This window comes from Abrus precatorius, unplaced genomic scaffold (assembly GCF_003935025.1).
Source record: "Abrus precatorius isolate BTA unplaced genomic scaffold, Abrus_2018 Scaffold2, whole genome shotgun sequence".
NCBI lineage: Eukaryota > Viridiplantae > Streptophyta > Magnoliopsida > Fabales > Fabaceae > Abrus > Abrus precatorius.
The window spans coordinates 36,144,807-36,172,521 of record NW_020874362.1 but is presented as its reverse complement, the minus strand read 5'-3'; the positions used below and the strand labels follow the sequence as shown (position 1 = coordinate 36,172,521).

The 27,715-nt window shown below is 30.5% G+C and overlaps 4 protein-coding genes and 1 non-coding gene across 5 annotated transcripts; 2 read left to right on the top strand and 3 right to left on the bottom strand.

Moving 5' to 3' along the window:
* Positions 1-255: 255 nt before the first annotated feature.
* Positions 256-6,088, bottom strand: LOC113859953 (cationic peroxidase 2-like). The gene is made up of 3 exons (XM_027492602.1): positions 5,999-6,088; positions 2,287-2,446; positions 256-668 (listed from the first exon to the last, which is right to left on the bottom strand). Exons 1-3 carry the CDS (start codon positions 6,086-6,088, stop codon positions 256-258), a joined length of 663 nt encoding a protein of 220 aa, XP_027348403.1.
* A 6,447-nt stretch (positions 6,089-12,535) lies between these two features.
* On the top strand, positions 12,536-15,809 carry LOC113858694 (3',5'-nucleoside bisphosphate phosphatase). The gene is made up of 5 exons (XM_027491425.1): positions 12,536-13,138; positions 13,799-13,923; positions 14,102-14,416; positions 14,505-14,674; positions 15,136-15,809. Exons 1-5 carry the CDS (start codon positions 12,782-12,784, stop codon positions 15,549-15,551), a joined length of 1,383 nt encoding a protein of 460 aa, XP_027347226.1. The 5' UTR covers positions 12,536-12,781; the 3' UTR covers positions 15,552-15,809.
* Positions 15,810-16,427: 618 nt separating this feature from the next.
* LOC113860474 lies at positions 16,428-16,578 on the top strand. The gene has a single exon (XR_003503925.1). It is a non-coding gene; the product is annotated as a U4 spliceosomal RNA (small nuclear RNA).
* Positions 16,481-17,970, bottom strand: LOC113859952. The gene is made up of 2 exons (XM_027492601.1): positions 17,919-17,970; positions 16,481-16,578 (listed from the first exon to the last, which is right to left on the bottom strand). The coding sequence occupies exons 1-2, from the start codon at positions 17,968-17,970 to the stop codon at positions 16,481-16,483; spliced, it is 150 nt and encodes a 49-aa protein (XP_027348402.1).
* LOC113857800 (endoplasmic reticulum-Golgi intermediate compartment protein 3-like) lies at positions 17,674-27,306 on the bottom strand. Its single transcript, XM_027490006.1, has 13 exons — positions 26,918-27,306; positions 26,007-26,080; positions 25,604-25,687; positions 25,344-25,424; positions 24,727-24,807; positions 23,320-23,412; positions 20,754-20,933; positions 20,552-20,619; positions 19,476-19,527; positions 19,018-19,071; positions 18,848-18,934; positions 18,575-18,641; positions 17,674-18,146 (listed from the first exon to the last, which is right to left on the bottom strand). The coding sequence occupies exons 1-13, from the start codon at positions 27,057-27,059 to the stop codon at positions 18,055-18,057; spliced, it is 1,155 nt and encodes a 384-aa protein (XP_027345807.1). The 5' UTR covers positions 27,060-27,306; the 3' UTR covers positions 17,674-18,054.
* Between the last annotated feature and the right edge of the window lie 409 nt (positions 27,307-27,715).

The following is a 27,715-nucleotide window of genomic DNA, read 5'->3' as shown; positions in this document are numbered from 1 at the left end:
TGCTTGGAAATCTAGATAGACATATGCTTGCGTAATTGACCCAAAAAAAAAGACATTCTTATGTAAGGTCTCATACTCTTAAGTAATAGAGAAAGAAAGAAAATAACTTTATTTAGTATAATGCATTTTCTTCTGTTTATACCAACTTTTACACTTGAATGCATTCAGCTTATTAGGAAAATTTATGCAAAAGAAAAACCAAACTACATATCTATCACACACTTGATTGATGCTACGCCATATACTATCTACTAGCTAATTGAAAGCAGAACATTTCTTGCGAATTTCACCATCGGTCCCAGTCTTGACCTCAATGTTGCTCAACTTGACCATAGATTTTCCAAATTGGAGACTGAATGTTAATCCAGCTAAACCTTTTATGCCTAAGTACCTCTCCACAATGGTCTTTGTTGAATCATCAGTCCACAGTGCCTGATCAGACTGAAGGATTCCTCTGCCCTTCCTTAGATTATGGTAATAAGATGTATCAAATTTGTTTTGGCTACCATCATCTAGAGCCACTCTATTTGCTCCACTGCTTTGTGGGCACTGTGCTTGTAGTTTGGAAAGAAATGAAGGGTCGATGGAAGGGTCAGGACCATTTCCATTGAAGTTGTACAGTCGGTTGCTGAAAGCTTGACATGATGCTGTACCAATGCTATGTCCACCTACATTTTTCGCAAATACCGCTCAAAACTTATCTTTGTGAGTATAAAGCTAATTAATTGGATTTGTAATCTGCCAAAGCCAATACGTGTGGATGGATGAATAGGTCAGTATATTAGCCTTGCTTTGTTAGTTTGTATAATTCACACTTTGCATGGTTTATGCCATCAAAAGAGGTTGATGTTCTAAAATGTTTTGGAGTTTAATTTCGTGGTTTCATTAATTAGATCATTAATCATTTTGATTAGAGATTTTTGTATGTTGCATGAGAGAATTTACTGTCTTCCATTAGCTATAGCTTCTGTCCGACCATGATATTTGGCATTCAGTACACTCCCTCTAGTTTTTTTATAAAACATATTCTAAAAACTTTTAATGGTCAATTTTATAAGGCATTTCGTAGTTTTTATGAAATATTTATTATATATTTTTTCATTTGTCTTTAATAAATGGAGTTAATGAAAACCTAAAATAAAACCAATAAAAATAAATGTTGATAGTGGAAGTCAATAGTATTATACATGGGGTAATATTTTCTCGTTATAATATTTTTTATAAAAAAAAATAATTTTATTTATTTATTTTTATTAAACTGTATAATTTAATTACATGTGTCTTATAAAAATATCAATAGTTGTAAGCTCTTTAATTAGATTCACACTTGACCTTACTTCTTTATTCTTATATCAATTGCTACAAAAAAAATTGAAAACTTTAATTTATTATATATGATTATATTAAAAAATTACTAGAATAAAATATAAAATGATAAAAAAATATATTCGATTAAATAAAATATTTTCTGCACCTTTATTTATTCGATTTAGCTCTAGTTTTCTTCCATTTATTCATTTACTATAATAACCTTTTGATTGATTATGTTTGTTTTGACTTATCATGTTTATCGGTAAGTTATTACTCGATTGAAGTTTATTCATTATTAAATAATATTTTTAATGTTATGTAAAATAAAACAATCTATTATTTTTTGCGAGTTACAGGACTTATATTATGTTTGAATTGAATGAAAGACAAAGAAGAAAGCGAGAGAGAAGAAAAGAAAAGTGAAATGAACATTTTCATTGTTTGAATGATACAAAAGTAGGGAAAAAATAAAGAAGAAGTGGGTCTCACATAAAACAATTTCCCTCCATAATACATGTGAAATGTGAGAGGAGAAAACCATTGCTTTCTTTTTTCTTGTTTTAGTTGTTAATTCTTTCAATAATACAAAAATAAATAAATATTTTGATATTAAGAAAAATAATTTAATACAAATTTAAATTTTAAAACTAAAGTTTACTCTTTATAATTAGTATAAATAAATGTATATTACTATTATATTTATTTTTTTCACTTTTTATTTTAATTCATTTAAATAATATATATCTTGTTACTCTTTTTTCTATTTATTTTCATCCCTCTTAATTGTGTGTTTTTAAAAGAACACGAGTTTAACTTGTAAATTTTATGACCTCAAATGTGTTTAGTTTTAATTTTTTCATTCAAATAAATTTTATTACATGAGGCTTTATATCATAACAATGCATGGTTTTACTCTTAATTAAATAACAGCATAAGCAGTTTAAATTGATATGAAGAGTGAGAGTGCAGATTAACCTGCAAGGGTGACAAGGTCAAGAGTGTTGAGGCCTTTTGCTGCAAACTTGTGTTTGTGGGTATGAACAGGCTCAGTTGGGGGAGGCAAATCCACATCCGAAGCCTTTGAGATGCGACCATCTCTGCGTCCTGTTGGCACTTGCCAACTTTCTCCACCACTCTACATCGCATCAACCATTAACCCAACTTTCCATAAACTCAAAATATATTCAACTCATGATGTTGTCAACTTTTTTACATTATTTTTTTTCTCTTGGTATCAAAGGAAAGCAGAAAAAATACAAGAAAGAAAACTAAGATCTCACATTGTCACCTAAAAACCTTTAGGTAAAGAATTTAATTAAATATTTATCAAATAAAACTTATACAATTAAATTTGATGTTGATTGAAATAAATTAAAACGTTTATTTAATCAAACTTATGAAAATATTAACTAATAAATTAATAAATAAATTTTTATTAAAAAATTATGTTCAAGTTCATTCGCATGATAAATATATTTTTTTAACCATTTTTTATATTGCCATCCATAATTAATAAACTTGTAAAAATTTTGATAATGTATTCAAATAAGTATATTTAGTGAAATATTTTTTTTATATTAAATAAACAGTTAATTTTTTGAACTACTAATAAATAACTATGTATCATAAATTTATATTATATTTTAAAATATTTGTAGTTAGTTTTAAATGTCAAGACGTATATATTAAACAAATAAATATATTCATTTATATAAATAAAGAATGAATATTTTATTAACATAAATCTCACAATAAATAAAAATATAAAAAATAATTTTTTAGCCAGATACATAAAAATAAATTAAAATATTTAAAAATAGTAAATTTTTATTAAAAAATATATTTATTATATTAATTTATAAAACTGTGATAAATTCATGTTTCTTTTTTCAATAACAGCTCATTCTTCCCATTATTAGTTGCTTAAATTAATATTTTTTTAAAATTTAGTAATTAATGTATTTAAATTATTTTATATAAAAATGTTAAACCGACTTTTATCACACTTTTATAACTTTAACGTAATAAATATATATTTTAATAAAATTTTGCTACATTGAAGTGTTTAAATTTAGTAATAAAGGTTGAGATTAATAGAATTTTGTTATAATTATAAAAAATAATTTTTTTAACGTGCATTTAAAGACATAATATAATAAGAAATTAATAAATAATTTTTATTAAATATTATTATATGTGATATTATTAATATACTGAATTTTATAATATCTTATAATTTTTAATAAAATTTAATTTTTATAAATTATTATTGAATGTTACATCATAGAAAAAATACTGCTAAATTTTTTTATAAGATAAGTGAGGTTCTTTCTAACACTTTTTTAAAATATATTTAAAATTAATAAGTAAAATTATTAAAAGCTAAAAAAAGTCATTAAATTAAAAATATATATTTTTATTATCACTTTTACACTATTTTAATAAAAATTTATTAAAACACAAAATTTACATAAAAAAATATATTGTCAAGGGAGAGGTTCGAATAGGTTGTCGGCCATACTTTATACTAGTTGTTATTTAATTTGTTATAAGTTATATTCACTTCTATCTTATCTAATAATTTTTTTTAGATTAGTTACTTACATGAATATAGTTTACAACGTTGTAAATTGATCAGTCATCTACATTATTTATATTGTTCAAACATAAAAGTACAAATAATTTAATAGCATACTTAATACTCTTTCTGATTCTTTTTATAAAAAATAAAAGACTAAATCTTCAGATAAAAAAAAATAATTAAATTTATTATATTTTTTATAAATATAAATTTTATTCTAAAAATATCTGTGATATTAAATTGTGTAGTTAATAATTTATATATTTAATAATACTAATAAAAAAAATATAACAATTAATGCATCTTGTATCTATCGTTTATTTCTTATAATAAAAACTAAAAAAGTAATTCATTTTATTTTTTATAAAAAAGATCCGAAAGTATTATTTTTGGAAGTATGTGTAAGCATTATCATTAGGATTGTTATTGTTTTTTTCCTTGAATTTCAATGTTATACTTCTTAAAATATGCATGAAGTTTATATTGTATATTGAAATGCATGTTAAGCTTCTTTGTCTTTTTAAGCTTTTTCCGGTTCTTAACTTCCTATCATCCCAATGGCCAAAATACTTTTCAAAGAAGTGAAGTAACTTATTCGACATGCATAAAAATTTTCACATGAAACAAAGCTGATAAGTATGACCATATATACCAATCAGGCTCTCATAGAGAGACCCGTTTTCTTGCGGCAAGGATTGTGTAGATTCCGATGCCGTTTCAATCTCTCGGCAATCAGCAATTTGGTGGCTTTATCACTGTTGAAAACCCGAGTTGGGTAATTTTGTTTTCCCAATTTCAGATCTATCTTAGATTCCCTCACATAAGCAAACCTACATAGTTTGTTTTGTAGAATCCTATGTTGAGTACTTACGTAGAATCCAATGAAGTAGAGCAGCATTGCTTGGATTGGAAGCTCTGTATGGCTTTCTTTCATGTTTTGTTATTGGGCTTCGTTGTTCTATTGATTAAAAAAACCATCAGGTGCAGATTATTATCAAGACCATCCTTTTTCTTTTCTTTTCTTTTGTGAAGCTTCTTACTAAATATAGAGTGAGTTTTTGTCTCTTCTTATTGAGAGATTTTTTTATTTATCTTTCTTCCACTTGACCACTTCTTTTTGACATTTGGCTCATTTCTTCCTTATATCCAAATTCATTAGAGTTGCCTTTAGGTTTTTAGAGTTTCATCGATCATGCTATATGGTCAAATTCATTGTTGTCATTTCAAGTTGTTTTTGCAAGAATTTTTGTTAATGGACGATTGTTTATGCTAATTTAAAGGAGAAAAAATAAAGAAAAAGAGAATCATTTTATTTTATAATCGGGTTTTTTCTGCAAAAAAGTAAAAAATTTATTCTATTTATTGTGGTTAGTATTTAATATACATGCTTAATGCTTAATCTTTTATTATGTAGTGTTATAATACTCTAGATAATTAACACGATTTGATTGTAAGTGTCATTAAATTTTTTGTTGTATAAATATTTAATGGGAAAAAATAACTCCATCACAAACAATTGACTCTTGCAAAGTGCCAATATCTCAAAGGACAAATTAAAATTTAAGCACGGTTTTTAAAATATTTATGATAGTATTTTTAAATAAAAAGTTTCATTTCATTAAGTAGTGAGACAATCTCAAACACAAAATTTTTTTTTATTGAAAAATAACTTTATTTTTTATTGAAAAACAAGTTAAAATAACTTAAAAAATTACAAATTTGTATTCACGATAATACTGTTGTATTCACCATTAAGGCATTTCCTTTCATCTATAAACAGAAACAAGTGATAACTGGTCCTAGGGTATTAAAATGTTGCTTGCTCCCGTCACGAGTTTATAACCAGTGGCAGCATATATATGCTCTGACATAAGATGAAACAATAAAGCATTTGAGGCAATTAAGCGGTAAATTGGGGGCTTTGTTCTGTCTTGTCTTTGTGTGAGCGTGTTTTGCATGCAGTTTACGTTCCAGATGTGGTCCAAAGTGCCAAGTACTACTGCAATGTTTATTCAGTGTTGACACACTATAATTGAGATCTCGTGATTCAAGATTACAACATATATAGTACGTCACAGGTTCCAGCTTTATTACCATTATCTATACTGTAACATTGCTATCTTCTCGATCAGTCCCCTGCTGCTTTCTTCCAAAATTAGATGTCACGTGCAATGTGCAAGAGGACCTAGTTCCCATAAGTAGCATATAAATACACTTCTTCTTAGATTACTTAACACAAAACCCTTTATAGATTTGCTTTCTTTCAGAAAAACCAAGAATAGAAAACGGAGAAAGAGGCACTCCCAGCACCAACTTCCTCCTTTATAAATCCTCAAAGGTGCATTTATTTATTAACCATCTGTAATAGGATAATATCTTTTAACACAAATATGAAAAAACTAAGATATATATATATATATATAAAACAAGAGTAACGTTAGCAACACATTCTTTAATATACTCTCTCACACATATTTTATTATTAGCTAAAACTACATGATTCTTTTTTTTTTTTACTTTTAAATTAATTATTTTTATAGTTTTTAATAAATTTTAGTGTGTAAGAGAGTGCGTATTAAAGAATGTAATTACTAACATTATTCGTACATGTAAATATAAAAGTTCAAGTCTCATTAAATATAGTTATATTAAATATGCAGAAAACAAAACTTTAGTCCTAACAGCTTTATTTATTTTTATATAAAAAATATGTTTTAGAATTATATGTATATATATATAATATATATATATATATATATATATATTTTTGTATAAAAATCAATTATACATATAATGTCCAAACAATATAATATTGAGTAGTATATAAATGGGTTACATCTTATGCTTAAGGTGTATAAACCTACTTGCTCAGGCTCAATGACTCAATGTTGGTCAATTGTGTTAATTGCTAAAAAGGCGTCTTTTTACGTCTGTTTTCATCCCTTTCTCGGGGGAACTACTATTTTCATGCTCTTTATGATCTTAATTAAGCATATTGTTTGGTCATTTTCCTGGTGGAACGGTACTTCTCCCCAGTCACTTTTTTGTTGTGACTTTTGTTCCTCTTGCTGTGTACTGTTTTGTTATCTTTTCTCTTATTATTAACCGGAGTTTGGAGAAGGATTTGATACAATTGATTATGCAAAATTAATTTTAATTAAAAATAGGTTTGAAACGAAATAATTTATATCATTTACTAGAAAATATATCTAAAAAGTAAGATTTACAATAAAAAATAATATAAAATTATCAAACTCAAGCAAAAATATAACATTTTCCTTTACTTTTAATCAAATATGCTTTTAAAAACACACATGAATTTGGTATAACATAACCAAATATATATTTTTTTAATGAAATCACCTTAGTGGTGTTTATACTTTGAAGCATTCAATAAAGGCAAATCCAAACAATATATACATTAAAAAAAAAAAAAAAACATGTTGTGACTGTAATGTTCCGTGCCATCCTCAACTTTTTAATCAAGAAAGTTCATTTATTTATAAACGTTAAATTGAGAGTTAGGTATTCGGATCATTAGATGCTTTTGGTCCAGTATTTCGTTGAGGTTTTGTTCTGTTCAGTTTTTTGAACTGCCGAAAACTATTCAGTACTTTGACCTAATTGATAACAAAAACCAATTCCAGCTAGCAAACGAGCAACAGTGAAAGAAAAACAAATCTTTATCAAATATTGACTGATTTCTCGAAACTTCACTGGATTTTATTTAAAAATAAAAGAAAATTAACCAGTACCTTTAAAACATTGATTAAAAACTAAAAAAATATTTTATTAAAAAATGTAAAACTATATACATACTGTCGTGTATGTTAATATATTTTAACATTATTTTCCACGAGACCTAAAATAAAATGGTGGAGGAGGGGGTCATGGTTTTTCATATACAGTGCATCTATAATTTTAATTAGTAGTTATATTGGTTTCATAAATTCAACATTGTGCCAATGCAAATTAATATAAATGATCAGAGCTGTGATAATTCTTATGTAGTCTCAATTTTTCTTACTGCGATTGCATGTCAGGCCTTTTTTAGTAACTTATTGGTGCTAGCCTTGCCAAAAGCAAAAGCACCTATTTACTAGAGCAAAACTGTGAAATAGAAATTAAAACTCAGATGGTTTGAACTTTGAACTCAATGTATCTGATAACAGCTACCACATGCATACAAAATTTCACATGAAACAATGCTGATATATGACCCTATACAGAATCAGAATCAGGTGCAGCAGGCTGACTCCAAAAATCCTCACAAGCAACTAACTCCTGTCAAGTGCCTCCAAAGAGCTTGCATTACTATTCCATTTTCCTCCTTCTTTGAACAGATGCAGGTTTTAAACCAAAGGGTACTAAAATGTTCTCTGCCTCTGTTACCATTCTATAGCTAGTGCCTGCCCTGACATAAGATGCTACAATTGTGTTGCACCAATTAGTCAATTTCTGGCTCTGCTTAGTCTTCTCTTTGTGTGTGTTTTGCATGCACTTTGCAACCCTGAACGGGTCCAATATTTATGCCCTAATATTGTCTCTTCTACTGAGATACTAACTGAGTATTGACACAGGCTACTACATAGTGACACGCAAGGTTTCAGCTTTAACACTATTATTACGGAAAGAGATGTTATATTTGTACTTGTTTGTATGTAAACTTTTTTTTTTACAATAAAGTAAGAGATAAAAAAAAAAAAAAAAAGGAGAGGGAAGTATTGGCTTTTTTTTAATATATGATTTTTTTATTTAAAATTCAAAAATATAGAATTTTTGACAAAAATTACATAAATATGAATTTTTTAATAAATTATTATTGGTGACTTTTGACAAAAAAAAAACTGTTAATGATAATTTTTTATATACTTTTTAATTATTTTGTTTAAATTGTTATCGGTAACTTTTGATTTTTTTTAATTTTTTAATATTTTTTAAAAATTACCAATAACGACTTTTAAAACTTTATTACTTTTTTTATTTTTTATTTTTTACTATATCAAAAATTGTCATTAACAATTTTTTAATTTCATATTTCTATAATTTTATTAAAAAATTCATGTTTTTTAAATTTTGAAAAAAAACCATAAGAAAAAAAAAGGAGCCGAGAAGTATAACATAAAATGATTTATATAATAAAAAATATTAAAAAAATCTGCAAAAATTATTGTTAAAATAATAATAATAATATGTCTTAATACTTGCACAAGAGAGCTGTATAGATATATTTTTGTGAGCATGTGAGGACTTTTTTTTCTTAATAAATAACAAAGCTTTCATATCTTTATACTGTAACATCTCCATACTCAACTTTGGCAATGGTAACTATATATATGTGTGTAAAAGACCACTGGTGGATGTATTAAGTAGATTCAGTCCATAGCACAGCATGTCACAAGTTCATTAAACATGTTTTTCATAATACTGGGATTGTTGTACTTCTTGTTATTTCACTACTGGGATTTCTTGAGCTTGATAAAGAAATCATTGTTTCTCCCATCAGAAAAAAAACAAACAAACAAACAAACCATGACACTGGCATATTTGATTTTGTTCATTTAAAGTATGATTGATTGGTATTAAAATATTATTATTTTACACTTAAAATTTTAAATAATTTTTATAATCACATCTTTTTTAAGGAAATAGTATTTGTTCTCTTGATTTTATGAAAAATAATTTTTTATAGATAGATTTTTTAAAAAATAACATATTTATTATATTTTAAACTTTTCATAAAATAAATATTTAAAAAAAATTGTAAGATAATATTCTTGTTATGATTTTTAAATAAAATATATACATTTAAATAATATACATATTTTTCAAATTAAAATCTTAAAAACAATTAGTTAGATCAACTTAAATACATTTAAAAAATAGTATCATATTACTATCATCAATTTTTTTTTATGTTAGGATGTTAACTGGTACAAAAAATAACTTCTTGTAGTTTATAAATATTATTGTTTATTTTTATTATAATTTTAAATCTAAGTTCAATTCAAGATTAGAAGAGAGTGTACTTCGAATTTGTGTTATTTGTTTGTTCAAAATATTTTAGACAATTAGACTTATAACGTTTTTACTAGCAAATAATGTGAGACTTTATAATTTTAGAAATTTTTTCTTAAGTATAACTATATTTGGTTGAATTGCGACTTACACTTTTGTAACTTTTTTTTTTTTACTAGTGGTTACAGAACTTTAAGTTTAAACCTCTAACATAGGGTTTTTTTTTAATTATTTAGACATATACTCCTTTTTATTATTTTTAAAAATGTCATTGATGTTTTTATAATTTGAGTAGAATTTTTTTATTTTGGGTTTGGTATTTTTTATTATATTGAACTTTGATATCATATTAAGATTTTGAATGTAAACTGTCTTAGTCTATTTTATTTAACTTATATATTCTTTAACTTATGAATAATCTTTTAATATGAAACTTTATTACCTTGACATTTTTGCTCTTATAAAATGTTTTAATTCATTTTGTTTACTTGTTATTTACTATAGTCCTTTGTTAAAGTTATAATACAGTAAAGTCTAAAAATTAAATTAAAAATATACATTTTAATAATACTGATTATAACTTCTTTATTAAATCTGCATTTGAAGATATTTCTTTTAGTGTTTCTAAACACATCTAATTGTTTCACAGTAAAATCAGAGACAGCTCCAAATAAATAAAGAAAGAAATATTGGTTATAGGAAAAGACTAATATGTCCTGCATATATTGCACTTGAATGAGCAAGCATTGGCATTCATTTTGTACGAAATTTGGGTCCAAAGTGGAAACAAAAGAAGAGAGAAGCTTTGTTTGACATTAGAAAGAGAAAGAACAAATGGGTTCTTTTGAAGAGAACACAAGAAAGGGAAGGGGGGCTACAATGTAAGGAAGTGATCTCAGGAAAAAAACAAAGCAATGAAAAGTAAAAGAGAAGAATAACCAAACATTGACTCCCATGTATAGCTAAGCACTGAGAAATGGTTTGAAAACCATGGAAAAGGGTTGAGTGAAGAGCATGAGAAGTAGCATCAAGAAAAGATAAGTGAGGACCTGTGACTGTGAAAAACTCTGCCCATATAATTTTAAAGGTTGAGTTGTTGCGGTCAAAATCATTACATCTGTGTTGCCACTAACATGTATCAGTGTTCAAACCCAATTATCAAAGGCTGCAAAATTAAAAATCAGATCTTGAAATTTACTGTTCTATGGGAAAGTTCATAGCAACAAAAGTGGAGGTTTGATTTAAATTTTGATAGAATTAACTTTATGTTAAAATTCACTTATACCCGTTGATTTGTTTATAAAAAATTAATATTTATAAATCGAATTTATATTTACATAACAAATATCTTTTTTATACTTATCCTAAAATAAATCAATCTAATTATGCAATAAATATATTCTTTTCAGCTGGCAAAAGTGTTATCATGGAAGAGTGACCCTTTTATTTTTACTTTCATTCATTATTTATTTATTCCAACGTTTGGTCATTTTCGCCTTCGTAATTGTACTCCTTCTCTTTAGCCTCCTTTGTCATGTAACTCTTGTTCCTCTTCCTATGCATTATTACTAGTTTTTACCTTTTATTATTTAAATATTCAATAATTGACATTATTTATAATCATGTTTCTCTTTTATTCGTATGTTATATTTTTTATATGCACGTATGTCAATATTGTTTTTCAAAATTAACACGAGTTATAAAAAAAAATAAAAAAATCTTCTTGTCATGATGTTATTTTTATATATTTTCTTTTAATTTGATTTTTTAAACTTACTTAAGTTAATCATATACTTTCTTACAATTTATATTTCCTAATTTTACTCAAATTTAAAAGTACTCATAATAACCGATAATTATCCTTTATTTATCAAAAGAAAGAGAACAGTACAAGAATTTTTCTAACATAATTTATTAACTCTAGTATTCTAAAATTTAAATATGAGAATATCTTCTTTTGTATTTTCTATCTTTCATGTCACTTCTTAATATTTTCAAAATTTTCAAATTATTAATTCTTTATATATATATGAAAATTTTATTTTATATTAAAATTTTGATGCAAATAATTAATTGTGTGTATTTTAAAATTAGATATTTCAATTTTAGAACTTATTTTCTTGATTTAAATTTTAATTTTTTTATTTAGATTAAAAATAAATTTAAGTTACTCACATTTTTGTTTATGGTTACGAGGGAATCTGGCAACAAAATAATATGCATCGCGAATTCATGACTATGAACGAATCTACACAGCTTGGAATATTGACATCTTCAGGGAATATAAATTAGAAACGATGTGTCCCAACATCACTCTCGATGTGATGGATTCTAATTCTTGAGACTTTAGAAAAGACATCTATAGATTGTTTAGGATTTGCTTGAAATTAATTTTGTACCATATTAATTCTATTTTGGTAAAAAAGAATTATCTTTTTAGTTTCATAATAAGTTTATTTTGCTTATTTATTATATAATTTTGATTATAATTAATTGTTTGATAAGTACCATTAACAAAAGCGATTTTTTTTTATAAAAGGCAACATTAATTACTTGATGGGAAAATAGTGGCCAGAAACAGAAAGCGAAGGGATAAAAGGGTTAGCCGTATAAGGCAGAGAGGGCAGAGAGTACTGCGGTACACCTGTCTGAGCGTATGCACCAAAGGGTTAAGGATGAGGACACCTGTGACCCTGAACACTGCCCTTCACAACAAGGGTAAGTAACCTTTTTCAAATTTCTCCTTCTATTCTATCTAGGCCTATAGCTCCTCTCTGTTATGCCCATCTATCTACCCTAACAAAGAACCAAATTTTCCCTTCAAATTTTGATTTTTTCTGCACTGCGTTGGGCAAAAGGCTCAATCCAGTAATGGGAGATGGTTGTGTGCTTCAGGGCACCAGCAATTCCAACAAGGGTAAGGATAGTAATATTAATAATAATAAAAAGAATAAGAAGAAGAAGAAGAACAGGGGTGGCACCAAGAAGAAGATGACCCATGAGCAGGTTCTGGCCTTCAAGTTTGTGAGTGAATGGGTTTTCTTGGATCACCCTTCTTCTGCTTTGGCTTCTTCAACTTCCTCTTCCTGTGTTGTGGATGATTTTGGGGTGCATAAACCACTGGGGAGAGGTGGGGATAAGCTTCTCTTTGAATTGCATTCACACTCCAAATTCAGTGATGGGTTCTTGTCCCCTTCCAAGGTTGTTGAGAGAGCTCACATGAACGGCGTAAGTTTCGATGTCCTTTTTTTTTTTCTTCAACGATTAAAAGTTGTGTTTTGATGCTTAGCCTAAGCCTGATTGTGAAATGTATACTTCTTTTTAACATCTGTACACAGAACCTCAAAAGCTGTTAGTTACCTTTCTATTGGATATTTTTCAAGGTAGTTATTGTTATAGCCAGAAACAAAGCAAAACAACACAAATAAATATAAAATAAAATAAAAAAACTCAGCTGAGTATTATTAGGTTGTGCTAGTCTCTCATTGTCTTCTGCATTAACTTCCATTTTGGTAATATCCGCTAATCAAAAGATCAGACCATGGATTAGTATTTATAAATTAAAGGGATGTTTCCTTGAAATTTGTGCACCTTTTAACTAAGACGTTGTCTAATATTTCTATGACTATTTAATAAGGATAATGAGGCCACTTAAGAGATGGTATAGGTGATAGAAAGTTTGATACAGTGGAGAGTCCTCTAAAATAAGTGAGGATGAAATTTATGATCGATTTGATTTTGTTTATGGATTGCACTTTCTACTTATTTCAAAATCCTGTTTAACCATGATATTCAAAGATTATTGCCTGAGCCACCACACCAGCTTTGCATAGGATTTCCTTTTTTAGTGTTAGGCTCATTCTTAATTATACTATTTGCTCATAACAGGTGAAAGTTCTTGCTCTCACAGATCATGACACTTTGTCAGGCATACCTGAGGCTGTAGAATCAGCTCGTAAATATGGCATCAAGATAATCCCTGGTGTTGAAATTAGCACAATATTTTCTCCTAGGTAATTTTTATTGCTGATTCCTTGTGCCTTTTAATTGAATTATAACACTAACCTTTAAATTACTTGAGTTGTTTCTCTCTCTTTAGAGAGAGCGATTAAGAATTTTTACGAACTATAGTTTTCTAAATCAATTATACTTGGTATCTTTTCTTTTCTCCAATACTTTGATGGCTGGCAGGGGTGATTCTGAAGCAGAGGAGCCAGTTCATATTTTAGCATATTACAGCAGTATTGGACCAACAAGGTTTGAGGAGCTGGACAAGTTTTTATCAAATATAAGGGATGGACGTTTTCTTCGTGCAAAGAACATTGTCCTAAAATTGAACAAGCTCAAATTGCCTCTTCAGTGGGAGCATGTCTGCAGAATTGCAGGCAAGGGGGTTGCCCCAGGGCGGCTTCACGTAGCCCGTGCCATGGTTGAAGCAGGTTATGTAGAAAATCTCAGACAAGCCTTTGCTCGATATCTCTTTGACGGTGGACCTGCTTATTCCACGTAATATTGCATTGCTTCCTCTTGTTGATTGCAATTATTTGTGTAGTTAAGGAAAATGGTCAAAGATATGATGATAATTGTGTTGCAGGGGAAGTGAGCCTCTGGCAGAGGAAGCAATAAAAATGATTTGTCACACTGGGGGTGTTGCTGTTCTGGCTCATCCATGGGCATTGAAAAACCCAGTTCCCATTGTCAGGAGGTTGAAAGAAGCTGGCCTTCATGGAATGGAGGTCTACAAAAGTGATGGAAGGCTAGCAGGTACATGTTTAATAGCAAAACTTTTTTCATTTGTTTATTTGTTAAAATGATGTTATAGAATAGTTTAGGATTATCAATCTCCATATAAAACCAAACCTAGTGTTTATGTACTTTGTCAATTGTCGTAACAAGTTGAATCATAATTTATTCCAAACGGACATCATAAATTGTTCTAGTTGCACTACATGCCTTTTCTCCCCCTCCTTCCACTTGCCCTATTCAACTGTTTGATAATCTGAATTAGCTATTCTAAATTTTAGTCCAATTTATGAGAGAAAAACTCATCAGCTTTGTCAACTCGTGTATCAGAACATCCATTTGTTTCTGACTAAGACTATACATATATAGTCATAAATTACCTTATTGAATTTGTGTGATGGGAATTTATTTCATTAAGCAGAAATAAAAGTAAAATCTTATTGATTTGTTCTTGCATATTAATTTTTGCTTTTGGTGTCCAGCATATAGTGACCTGGCTGATGCCTATGGGCTTCTAAAAGTTGGAGGGTCAGACTATCATGGGAGAGGAGGGCACAACGAATCTGAACTGGGAAGTGTGAACCTTCCAGTACTAGTTTTGCATGACTTCCTTAATGTAGCTCGGCCAATCTGGTGCAATGCCATCAGGGAAATATTAGAGTGTTATGCTGAAGAGCCTTCTGATTCTAACCTAGCAACAATTACAAGGTTTGGGAGAACCCGGGTTTTTAAGGGAGGTTCACCCTTGAGTTGTGGACAGGACTTGATTGATCACTGTTTACCTCTCTGGTTGACTAGCCAAGAGATGGAAAATGCTGGGTTTGAAGCTATCAAGTTGAAGCTTTCCAATGTTTCTGTTAGTCATGGAGGAGGAATTCAGGTTCTCATTGAGACTTGATAGTTTTGTATGGCAGCAGATATGTTGATGATCATTCCCTGTATTCTTGTCAGCTAATCTTAATATTAATTTTCCCAAGTTCAATTGCCTATTGATTTTTTTGAATTTTTTCTATGATCATTAAGCAAACATTTCTCAAATTATTGTTTTATCTTCCATCACTGATGGGATTTCTTTTGTTATTCTGAATAGCTTGTGTATTCTTCTTAAGAACTTACTTTGTATTAATACGAAAGACAAACTAAATGCAGTTTCCGTTCAAATTTCGTTAAAATTTTCCATCCATTTTGAATTATTTTTGGAGTAGGTAACGTGCTATACAGTCTCTCTTGGTAGTGGTAGAGAGTAATTTAGTTTGCCGTAGCTAGAAGATTCGACAAATCGTGTACACTATCAATTAATAAATGGCTCAATCATCAATCATTTTTGTCAGTTTTCAAAATTATACAGTTCCAGTAGTATTCATACTCCCATCAATTTGGCGGTGCAGGAATCCGATTCTAATTGAACTTGCTGCACTAACCATTAAAACCACCTATGCATTAGATTAAAGGAGCTTCGTGAGGAAGATGAAAAAACGAAGTCTTTTGAGAAAACAACTATATGTAAATGATGGGGGGAAATTTTTTTGAAAGGTAAGGTTCTAGTTGGATTGTAGTCGTAAATCTGCTGTTTTCAATAACGACTTTGATTTTCTCAGATAAGGACACCGTTGTTCAAATGGATGTACTTACTATCATAATAAAATTATTATAGGCTAGCCCCACATCGATAGGAATTAACATTATCATACTACTTAGTCCCACATCGATGGGGAAGGACCTTATTAGACATGAAACTGTCTCATATATTCCGACCCGGGACACAGTAATTCTCATCTTTGCGCTTGGGGCAATGACGCAGCTAGTGAGGTTCTAACCGAGGCGCGTCTATTGCTGGTTGAAAACTATTTCCAAACCCCCTCTTAGGCCTGAGTTTGGCTCAGGCCTTCGAGAATTTCTGGAAGGGCTCCCTTTGGGGTAAAGCCCTGCAAATTTAGTTCGAGTTTTGCCTCAGATTTTGGGTGTTAGTGTCAATGGTTGTTGGAGATTATAATAATCTGTTTTAAGTTACATTAAGCGTAGAACTTCCAATTGTTGTTGCCTATCAGCAAATGGAATTCTTGCTTAGCCAACCCGGAGGCAAATTTTTATTCGTGTTTTTTGCTGTTAGCGACTTTGCTGTGCACATTTATTGTTGTTCTAATTAAAGTGTTTATTCTAAACCGCAGCATCCATGTTGGTCTTTGATCGGTATACATTTTTCCAATCCGACGCTAAATAATCGAATTCTAAACTACATTAAGCCGCAATACCCCTTTTGCACGGTTATTCTTTTAACTTAGCTTGAAAATAATATTCATTTCTTTAGCTAAGCTATTAGGTTTCGTATTCATTCTTTATATTATAATAATTATAATAACCTGCTTTGCACGGTTGTTTTTTTCTTGATTTAAATATTTTAAAATAAAAAAAGAAAATGACCAAATAAGGAAATATGTATGATGATGAGAGGGCCAAAAATTTTCTCCACTTTTGGACATAACTGACGCAGCCATGGCAGATTGGTAGTGGTAGACCATCTAAGTGTACCTCACTACCTAGAAAATATTTATTTGTATGTTTTAATGAGTAATGATCAAGTAGCAAAGTGTAATATGAAAGTAAGGTAATGGAGATAAATTTATATTAAACAAAGTACATGACGATTTGAGGAACCATATATTTGGTGAATGGTTGGGGTGCGAGAAATTTGGTGCCTGACAATCATGCATGGAACAAGGAACTAAATTTACGGCTCAGACTCAAATGCCAACTCAAAAGGTTTTATCTTATTTGGTGCGAATCTACATAAAAATGGTGCTTGAATCTAAATGATCGAAAAGGAATATCTTAATTCACAAATATTTATAGTTTTGACTTACGATTTTCATCATTTAGTTATAATTGTATTTTCCATGTAACCCGGAATTACTGCTCTAATTAGTTAAAAACTCATTCGTAACTCTACCTAAAATTGTTGATTGCTGTAGCTAAATTACAAACATTAACTAAATAGATAGGAAATGGGACAACAGGTTTAAATCCTAACTTAACCGGTTCAATTTCTTCAATTTCCATGAAAATCTTCGCAAGATTACAGCATAGAGCAATAAAAGAACCGTATGTTATCCATGATCATGTCACATATTATGCAGCAAAAATAGCAAAAAATTCCAACTCTTTGCATTCCTCATATTCATCCGTACATGGAAAAAAAGGCACCAAAGTAGCAACTGAATTGAAATTGCTACACATGAAGGGGTAAATCATGATCCAAAAAATACACCTCGTTCATCAGCTCTGCTTAATCTTGGCATTACGTGCATATGAGATCGCATTATAAACGATACTCAATGCACCAGCCAACCATGAACGTCAAGAAAGCAGACTCAGTTAGATGACCCACGTAGGATGTGATCACATCATGTATATTTGCCAAGCTCCATCTTCCTTTTTATTGTTCTCTGACCATAATATATCGATGAATCTACTATTCCCGCAACAGTGAATATACCTGCGTAGAAAGGTTGAAATCCATTTTTAATCAGTTGCATAAGGCACAAGACAAGTGAATTATGAATAGCAAAAGTATGTTTTAAACAGATATGTTTGGATAAATACATATGTAGAGAAAGAGAGAGAGAGACAAAAAGGGGGAAGAGAGAAGTTCATATATTCATGAATCATTGATTCTCAGACAGAAGTATAATTATCTTGAGAAAGGATTAATTCAGTTAACAGAAAATGGCGAAGCAATCAGTTTTTTTCACTGTTAAAATATGTCACAAGTCATAACTATCAGGCTGGTTATCAACTGTAACATATCCCAACTTTTTTGTCTACATATTTACAACGAAGCACTTGTTTGATAAGAAATTAGTCTATCGCCCTTATCTTGTTCATTTTCCAGGCTGGAGTGGATAGAAAAGAACAAGGAATTACCTCCAATAATTGCACAAACATTGGTCAGGAAATGTAAAAAAGGAATATGTTCCTCTTTAAAGTTGACCTGCAACATAAAACATATCAATTACCAAATAGCCAATAACAAAGTCCTCTTTTTCTATGAATTGCACAATTATATGCATCATGTAAATTATGTGCAAAAAATTTGGCACTGAACCCCAAATTTCACAAATGTGCACCATTCACTACACGACAAAATGGTCAGAAGATTATCTTATAGGGTGTACCAAGACTACTAGGCAATTTTACCTTGATTGGAGATATGTCATAAAAGAAGAAAACTCCAGGAATTGCAGCACCCAGCTCTGAACTCTTGAAATGCTCGGTCACAGAATACTGTGCAAATGACATTTATGATGTTACTTAGGCACTGTCCAATGAAACATGAAAAAACAGTATGTTCATGATATCAAAAATACCTGATTCGAATGGATAACATGACCTCTAATGTCTGTGTATATTGTTGGGACCACCTGTAATGCATGCACAAAGAGGTCCAAACATGCGTCAACCCAGTGCATAATTGCATGCACAATATTCATACGGTTAGAAGAAAGCGTAAAAACAACATTGGATGCAATATTTTGAAACAAATATTCAAGAACATTTTTGCTGGTTCTCTTATATAGAGTATACAAGACAAATACAAGAATCGACTAGAGTTTGTTACAAATGAATGCAGTATACATCACCATAAAAAATGAACATAATAGAAATTCATAATGATTAATAAAATTTAACATATATTGCAAGCATCACGATGAACTCAGTATCGGTTAACAGTTTCCATAAAAATGACAGTATAGTCAATATCTCACTAAATCATTAGTCACATATTTAATGAGGAAAATATTCCCTGATAGTACCAACTACCAACCTTTATGAAATACTGGTACATGCCATGAGTTGGTCCTTGCACCCATTTTGCCCTGCAAGGGATTGGAAGGAGAAAAAAAGTGTTTAAATGGTTGAGGGTGGGTGAAAGAATTCAGTCACAGAATAGGTTATCATTTGCTTAGGACTATACATGAGAAACTAACTTTGTACTCATGGTCAAATTACATGTAACTGAAGAGAGTAAAGAAAAAAGTGAATAATATAACAATTTTCTGCTTCAGCAAAGCTTCACTGCCAAGCTTTATTGCAGCAAAGCATGAATAGTATGTGCACTAGTATCTAAAACCAATCTCATACCTGTACCTAACAGCTTAAATCTCATACCTACTTCAAGTTTTAGGTACATTATGATTACAAGTTATTCTCCCTTCCACTGCACTTTTCAGCTTTTACTACTCAAACCCTCTATTATGAAAATCAATACAAAAACTAGGAGGTTAAAACTTCAAAATGCTACAAAGCCTAATAGATTTGTAAGTGAAACTATAAGCTAATGGGTGTTTTTGCACTTAAAAGTTCTTCTCACCCTTATTCAGCCCTATATGTTGAGAGAATGGGGGAGAGGGAGAACATGTTCATTTGCAGTAGCTGAGTTAAAGGTTCATCTTGGTGGCCAACCATTTGAATTGAAATTTCGGCTACACCAAAGTTTGCATGTTGCCTTGTTATCAACAAATAGGGCTGAATTGTAATAAATGGCATTTGGCCATGCTCTATCCATGAAGTAGACTTACTTAGTTACCAAAACTATTGTGATCTGTTTATTTCTTTTTAAAGCTCTCAAATGGACATTTGGCAGAATGAAAACATATTTGCATCTCATTTTAGTGCCTTGCAATGCAAGACAACATGGTCTGTGTTGAAAGCAATTTAAACCATATGAATTAAGTGTTTAGTTATATATACACATTAATAATTAATAACGGGAAAGTAACTTTCGTTAGAATTTCATTTTTTATTTTAGATCCATATTTAAGAATCTACTAGTGTGAAAACACCTATAACATCCTTGTTACCAGAAAACAAAGGCTTCTGCTGGAGAAGAAAGAAAATTACCTGTCGAGAGGGTTTACCAATCCAGGGAAATGATCACCAAAACTTAATTTGTTGATCTGATGACTTATCTGCATCGTACGCCATATTTTGAAAATCAATCATGAGATTGCAAGCAGCGGGAAAACATCATATATTTGTCAATGTTTTTGCAATATAATACATACTTCAGGCAAGGGATATTAAAAACTCAGTTCGGTCTTACATTATAATGATTATCTTGTAAAGCAAGCAGATCAGTCAAAAAGATAGCAGAATGAAGAAAGCTCTTCCCAGTTGCAAAATGAAAATTTCCTGCCACTTTATTAATGACAAGTGATCCATGAATATTGCATCCTTCACCTTCTTCATCCTTTACCCTCTGTACATAACCCTCTCTTTGACACTAAAAGCAAAAGCAAAGTGTCAGAAAGAAATAGTTAAATTGCCCAATGCTCAAAAACTGAATAATGATTTCCAGAGCTTTTAAGCCATAAACAAACAAATAAACAACGGATACATACAGTTAAGACTTTTTAATTTTTGGATAAAAGAAGAAATGCATTAAGAAGAGGAGCAGAGGTTACAAGGAGAATAGAGGATAAGGAATCCTCCTTAACAAAAGAACAAAACAGAAAAAAAAAAAAAAACAGAGAAAAGAGAAAATCAGTGCAGCACATATTCCAAATCCCTCAACATATCGATTAAGGGAACTCCATTACAAAGGGCATGTGCTTTACGCCAAAATTTGAAGCCAAATACTTAATTTTGTTCCAAACTATCCTTGTGTGCCATAGAATCCTCCTTAACAATTACGATACTTAGTCTCCAACCAAATGTAAGGTTTCACATTGCCACAAAAAAATATCCTTTTTACTTCTACTGAAACCATAAAAGCTAATCAATGAGCATTGGTCCTAGGACCTCAAGAGACTCAGACGCACCCAACATTCACCAAAAGTTCTGAAAAAGGAATTTCATAAAGAAACTTCAAGTGTGAACCATTAAAAATCCTATTTGTTAAGTAAAATCTGGTAGCTAAAATCAGTGATGATTAATTGGTGTAAAGTAGGAGGCTGATTATAAGGTGATTCAGAATATAATTGTATAATCTTCCTCTCTAGTAAACATGTCAATCTCTAAATCCTTGACACGTCATTTCTCTTCATACAGAACTCTTCCTTACAAACAATCCCCTAGTTGCTGCTTTGAGTCAGAATCTGATTTTTCTGGGCACCTAATCCAATATGGTAGATTGAAATTATTCACTACTTTTCTTGTATGAGCATGAATGGTGTAATTAATGTGTGGATAGGCAGTCATAGTTCCAGCACTAGTTGAGTTTATATCTAAAAGCATAAAAAAATAAGAAAGAGAATTGATTTGAACAAAAAATGGGTTGAAAGAGAATTTTGAGATTGAATATGATCCTTATGATTAGTACTTAATTTATTCTCTTTGCCTTTTGTTTTTTTGTTGCTTTTTAATCTGTTAATTTTCCTTAAACCATTATTCATTTTTCTTTCCCCTAGCTGTAATAGTTCCCTTAGCCTCATTATAACCAATAAAAACCCTTCTAACCTCTATTTTGCATATTTGCATGTTAACAATTAGCAGTGAAGAACATGTTGACAAACAAACTTATGACAGTGCAATTTCCTGTAAAGAATTGAAGTAAATTTCTTTAACTTAAACACCTTTGAGAAATGGAAAGAGGACTGACTGCATTTTTGCTAGTACAGGGAATGTTCAAGTTAAGCTTCTACTTGCCTGCTATCCTAAGTTGGATATGATTGCCAAACATGGCTCATTTTAAGTTTTGAAATTTCTTTTGATTTGGAGCTGATTCAGAATTTTTGTTTCAGTGCATGTTCTTTACTTGAAGACAAGCAAAACGTTCAAGTGTGTGTTAATAAGCTTGATTTGAAGAATCCAACATGGAAATTTAGGATTCGTTGATCATTTCTGCTAGATTCTTATAAAGTTTCCACATCTATTTTAGAATTAAGGAATTATACGAAATCAGGAGAAAAAGAGCATGAAAATGCAAAGTTTGAAAGGACATTATCATGTGTCCATGAGCTCCAAACTGAGGAGAACTGCAGCCAGGACATGGTGAAAATCATATCTGACTTCAAGACATGGATGTTTGTCTTAGAGACATGGCCATGTCAATAGTTGATTGTTTAGAGGGAATTTACATTTCTGACATGCTGAAGCATGAAAAGCTTCGTCCTATTCCAAACCTCCATAGTTCTCTATTTTCCATTTAATTTCTGTTTTGGAGGATATATTGTCCTCCCCTTTCTCTTTTATATCCATAAAATATTATTTTTCCTATTAAATAAATCACATCATGGCAATCATTAAAAATTTGGTGACCATACCCAACAAAATACTTTGGATGTTAAAAGTCAGCCAACTACTAATTACACCACCCACACCTCAACCCTGTCAAAGAAGAGGATTAATGGTCCATGATGATTCCCACTAAAAATTCAAGCATCAGCAAAAAATACATTAGTCCAAAACAATCAACACAGGTGTTAGAATTCATTCAACAACAAGCTCAGAAAGGCATTATATCTGAGCTGAGGGTTTATAGAATAAGCTACAGTTGGAAACTTCTCATTGCTGTTGTTAGCCTCCTCATTACATTCTTAAGCTTTTATAAAGTATAGTAAATATGCTTCAGCAACAACACAAGTAAAATGTTTACAGCCTCATAACTGTGGCATTTGCGTCTAAAGTAAACAACAGGATTCATGTGTTATACAAAGTGGGTTGCCAACCTGGTCAATCAAATCCATATTTGACAGTGCCCAGCCCTTTTTCCTATATGCTTCACGCACTTCTTCACAAGAATTACAACATTGGTCATCTGACTGCATGAGAGAGAGAGAGAGCATGGAGACATATAAGAAATTAGGAAAAAAATTTGTAAGTTACACTAAAATGATGGTGAAAAGAATGCACAGAAAAATATACAGTTTAGCCAGCATATTGAACAACTAAAATGAAAGCATTAATGATCATTATTTAATTTAACTCTCAAACTTAGTCAACCATATATTCTAGGATCACACAAGAACAAATGCTACTGTGTTAATCAAGACAAAATTTCTTGTCCAGCATGCTACTCCGCAAACATTTGCACCAGCTTAACTTTGTCAACGACATAAATACATTTAACAAAATGATTTGGGATTTATCATTGTTATTGTCATTGTTACTAAAAAATAATAGTGAACACGATTCTCCTGCTTAAGAATAAGCACACGGAAATACTATAGAGTATATACCTTCCTATTTTTCCAACTTACCAAACATGAGAACATGATGTAACTAAACATAAAAGGGATAGAACAGAAATTGATTATATCAAAGGCAAAACAGTCAGTGATATGAAAACTAAAGGTAGAAAAAACAAAGTTAAATCTAAAATTATCTAATCTAATACTACAACAACCAAGCCTTTTCTGAGTTAATTATCTAATCTAGAAAAGTAATAAACTGTATTCCAATGTTATATTAGATCAAGGCTTCAAAACAGTAACACAGAAGAAATGTTGAGACTTGAGAGTAGCTTACAAAGAAATTAGGCCAGGGCATAAAAAATGTATCATGTAAGGAAGGTAGTAGTTAGAAACTTCACCAGATATCAACATCAGATGGACCGTTCCCATCTCATTCAAACAGATAAAATCACCTGGAAGATGTTTTATTCAGCTTTCGATGTTTCCATTTTATTTTTTTAATGTACAGAGTGCAGTGACAAGCAATTTTTTTTTAATTACATGTACAGAGCATACACACATTCGGATTTCTGTTCAATGTCAATAAATAATAGAGTAAAACACGTTTTTTCAGTGTAACAGCTAAATATTTTTTATTTTTAACATTTTTCTTCAATGAGGCACTAGTTTTTTGGCACCCTTGATTTCCCTGTTTAGATAGATCCCTAAATTTTTTATTGTAGTTAAATCTCACGAAATTCTGCCACCATGACCCTTGAAACCTATTTCCTCCCCCATTTTTCTGATAAAAGCCCAAATCCTTCACCTAAATTTTTTTTAAATCAATATCTATCAAAGCCTTGCACGTATTGACAGTTCAAATTGATTCCCCAGTACATATTACAGTAGTTACACATATAAGAAAACTAGAGCGAATTTAAGGATAGTAAATAGTCAAACTACCTCTTCCGCACCAAAACATGACCCACAATACTTTTCATCATGTCCAAGTCTGCCACCATGTTTCTGTAAGGGCCTCTCAATCTGCATTAGGAAAGATATACAGGAAACCAAAAGGTAAATTAATTATACATGAATATCAACCTTTGTCTTTTCATTTTCAACGAAAAAAAAAATAGTAGAAACATGATGAAAAATAGAAAAATGGATTTCAACTCCTCTAAGATGCACAAGGTCCAAGACAAATAGCCACATTATAAGTTTGCCCATCAGATTCATAGGTATTAACAGCAGTTGTCTTTTTAATTTATGCCAACAATTATTGGTGATGAAGAGGGACAAACCAAGATCTAAGAACAAACTCTATAAAGGCAAAAACATTACATTATCAAATGCATCATGCAGTCTTTGCAAATGTAGACAACTCATTACTATGTATAATCTTTTGTATACCAGTGATCAAATAAAGAATTCAGAGAGAACCCTCTATTTCTTATAACATTCAGAAGAAAGAGCAACATTATTGACATGGGAGAACAAATATGATGCAGGGAAACCAATCTACAAGAGAAATAATCAGAGATTCAGCAATAGAATGCCAAACCCAGTCCAACGCTAACCTTTGGTGCACCAATTCCATCCTTCTTTGCTTCTATCACATTACCATTTGCATCGATTCTTTTCTTCACTATATTATGTCGCTGCAAATAGCAAGAGTATAGCATAAATAATAATTAACAATAATATGAACAAGAGACTTGGAGAATGATAGATAATATGAAAAAATGCAGTGAATCAAAAAGTATAAATATGCGGTATTGCAGTTAGAGTTACTAGAACTGAAAATTAAATGATAAAAGCTAATTTAAGCAGTACATACTATATCAATATGCTGCTCGCCACTAATATCCATTGCGTCCAAACTGAGTATTGAACATCGAACAGAAGGAAAAGTGACATCAAACTGCATTTCAAACAGGGAAAAAAGAATCAAATTTTTACTCTGAAAAGGAAGAGTCAATACAAAGACTAGTCTGGGCAAAGTTACAGGACATAAGAAGTCAAAGACAATCAAACCCAAACAAAATCATTTGAAATAATAGCATTTATACAAATTGTATATTATCTATCAACAATAAATGACCAATTGACCAAAGCAATAAATTTATCAAAAAAATAAAAAAATGCAATCCATGAATACATAGCCCACAGGTTGGACATGGAATACGAAGAACTGAATAAAACTATAAAAGTTACATGACAAATATAACAACAATACTTACATTGATATGCAAGTTTTCCCCTCTTGAAGTATCCACCAAAAGCTTACTCTCTGTGACTGTGTATAGGTATAATCCTGTAATCAAAGTAACAGATAACATTATTAATGTTTAATGGGAAAGACAGTAGTCACATATGTATGCAGCATGGTAATGATTCAGACAAAAGATAGCATCGGTTATCTATGTTTATTTTAAGATCACTTCAGCGTTTTAAAGATTGGATCTATACCTTTTATCCCTAAAACTCAGTAAAAAAACAGCCACAGCCAGAGCAATGACTCCATCATATGATACTTGCAGAAAAATAAGCTTCAGGGGATAAAAGGGTAAGCACTAGAAATAGAGCATCACTAATTGAACCTGATACCACCCTTGCGCCAATAGTTGATACATTACTCTCAAGTCATAAATCAGGGTCCATATTGTCAGAAAATCTTCTCTGAGATGAATCTATGCACCCAAATGAAAGGCCAAATGGAAACCCCTAACTTGCCATGAATTACATGATTAACACATTGGATCAAACACTCATTGCCTTAGCACTCTCAACCGTTAATTTATTATAAACATGGTAATGGCTGGAAGAGAAAGCAGAATTGGGATAAAAAAGGTGAAAAAAGAAAACTCCAATTCCACCCAATAAGAAATATTTTTCTTTACGAAACTTCCCTTTCCACCGAATAAAGAGACATTTAAAATTCATCTCAATGCAAAACCAGAGAAAAAAAAACTGCGAAGCAGACTACATAAATTGACACGATTTTCTCAACTACCCGGAAACAGAAATCAACGGAATTCAAATTCACCATTCTAAATTTCCCAGCTTTACCAACCAGGTAACAAAAAATCATTCAAAGTTCTAACATTTAAGAAAAAATATAAACAAGAAAAAGCGAGAGATAGGGGCATACTTAGCTCCGAAAAGAAGAGGAAGAACATGACGGCAGCGGAGACGACAGTGACGACGCCGCCGGCGAGCGTGCGACTGTAAAAATCTTCATTGACTTTGGGGTATGCGTCCAAATTGCGGAGCTTGTGGAAGACTTTATCCATGGATGGTCACAAGCACCCACCTTTCAGAGGATATTATCGGAAAAACGGCGCTCCGTCGGCGACGGTGGCCGGAGAATGGCGCGAGCTGAATAAATGGGTTTGTTGAAGAATGAAGAAAGACCCAAACATTGAATCGTATGACACCCCTTATTCAAGGTCAATTCAGTCCAACTTGTCGTCTCACACCTTTTTTCTTTTTCTTTTTTTTAATTTCCTTCTTTTTCTAAATTTTTTCTTGATTGATTGGCAAAATTCAGCTTTTTTAATTTTGGAAATAAATTCTCAAATTAAATTAAATCAGATGGATTACGCCTCTCTGTCTCCAAGTGGATAAACTTTTGAATGATTGCATTCAATACCCATAAATATAATATTAACTGATTTTTATTTCTTAAAATATATTTACTTAATGGATGAAAAAAATAAATCTTTAGATTTGTTCATTTTAAAGTTGCGAATTTCTCCAAACGTTTCTTTTATTTAAAAATAAATTTTGAAATGAAATCTAAAACTTTATGACCGAATTTCTACTATTTATAGTTTATTAACTAAAGATGAGACAAGTAATTTTGTATAAGATATAGTATGTTTAATTAATTTTAATCAATGTAATTGTATTTTAACAGTACTTTTAATTAAGATAAAATTATTGATGC

Coding starts and splice junctions, on each gene's coding strand:
- LOC113859952 (XM_027492601.1), bottom strand. CDS start 17,970: ATGCGATCTCATATGCACGTAATGCCAAGATTAAGCAGAGCTGATGAA. Junction 16,579..17,918: donor AAGCAGAGCTGATGAACGAG/GTGTATTTTTTG, acceptor CTAAATTTGCAG/GGCTTTACCCCAAAGGGAGC.
- LOC113859953 (XM_027492602.1), bottom strand. CDS start 6,088: ATGGGAACTAGGTCCTCTTGCACATTGCACGTGACATCTAATTTTGGA. Junction 2,447..5,998: donor GAGAAGATAGCAATGTTACA/GTATAGATAATG, acceptor GATGCGATGTAG/AGTGGTGGAGAAAGTTGGCA. Junction 669..2,286: donor TGACCTTGTCACCCTTGCAG/GTTAATCTGCAC, acceptor CGAAAAATGTAG/GTGGACATAGCATTGGTACA.
- LOC113857800 (XM_027490006.1), bottom strand. CDS start 27,059: ATGGATAAAGTCTTCCACAAGCTCCGCAATTTGGACGCATACCCCAAA. Junction 19,528..20,551: donor TTGGTAAACCCTCTCGACAG/GTAATTTTCTTT, acceptor AATCCCTTGCAG/GGCAAAATGGGTGCAAGGAC. Junction 18,935..19,017: donor ATGTTATCCATTCGAATCAG/GTATTTTTGATA, acceptor TCATTTGCACAG/TATTCTGTGACCGAGCATTT.
- LOC113858694 (XM_027491425.1), top strand. CDS start 12,782: ATGGGAGATGGTTGTGTGCTTCAGGGCACCAGCAATTCCAACAAGGGT. Junction 13,139..13,798: donor AGAGAGCTCACATGAACGGC/GTAAGTTTCGAT, acceptor TGCTCATAACAG/GTGAAAGTTCTTGCTCTCAC. Junction 14,417..14,504: donor GGTGGACCTGCTTATTCCAC/GTAATATTGCAT, acceptor ATTGTGTTGCAG/GGGAAGTGAGCCTCTGGCAG.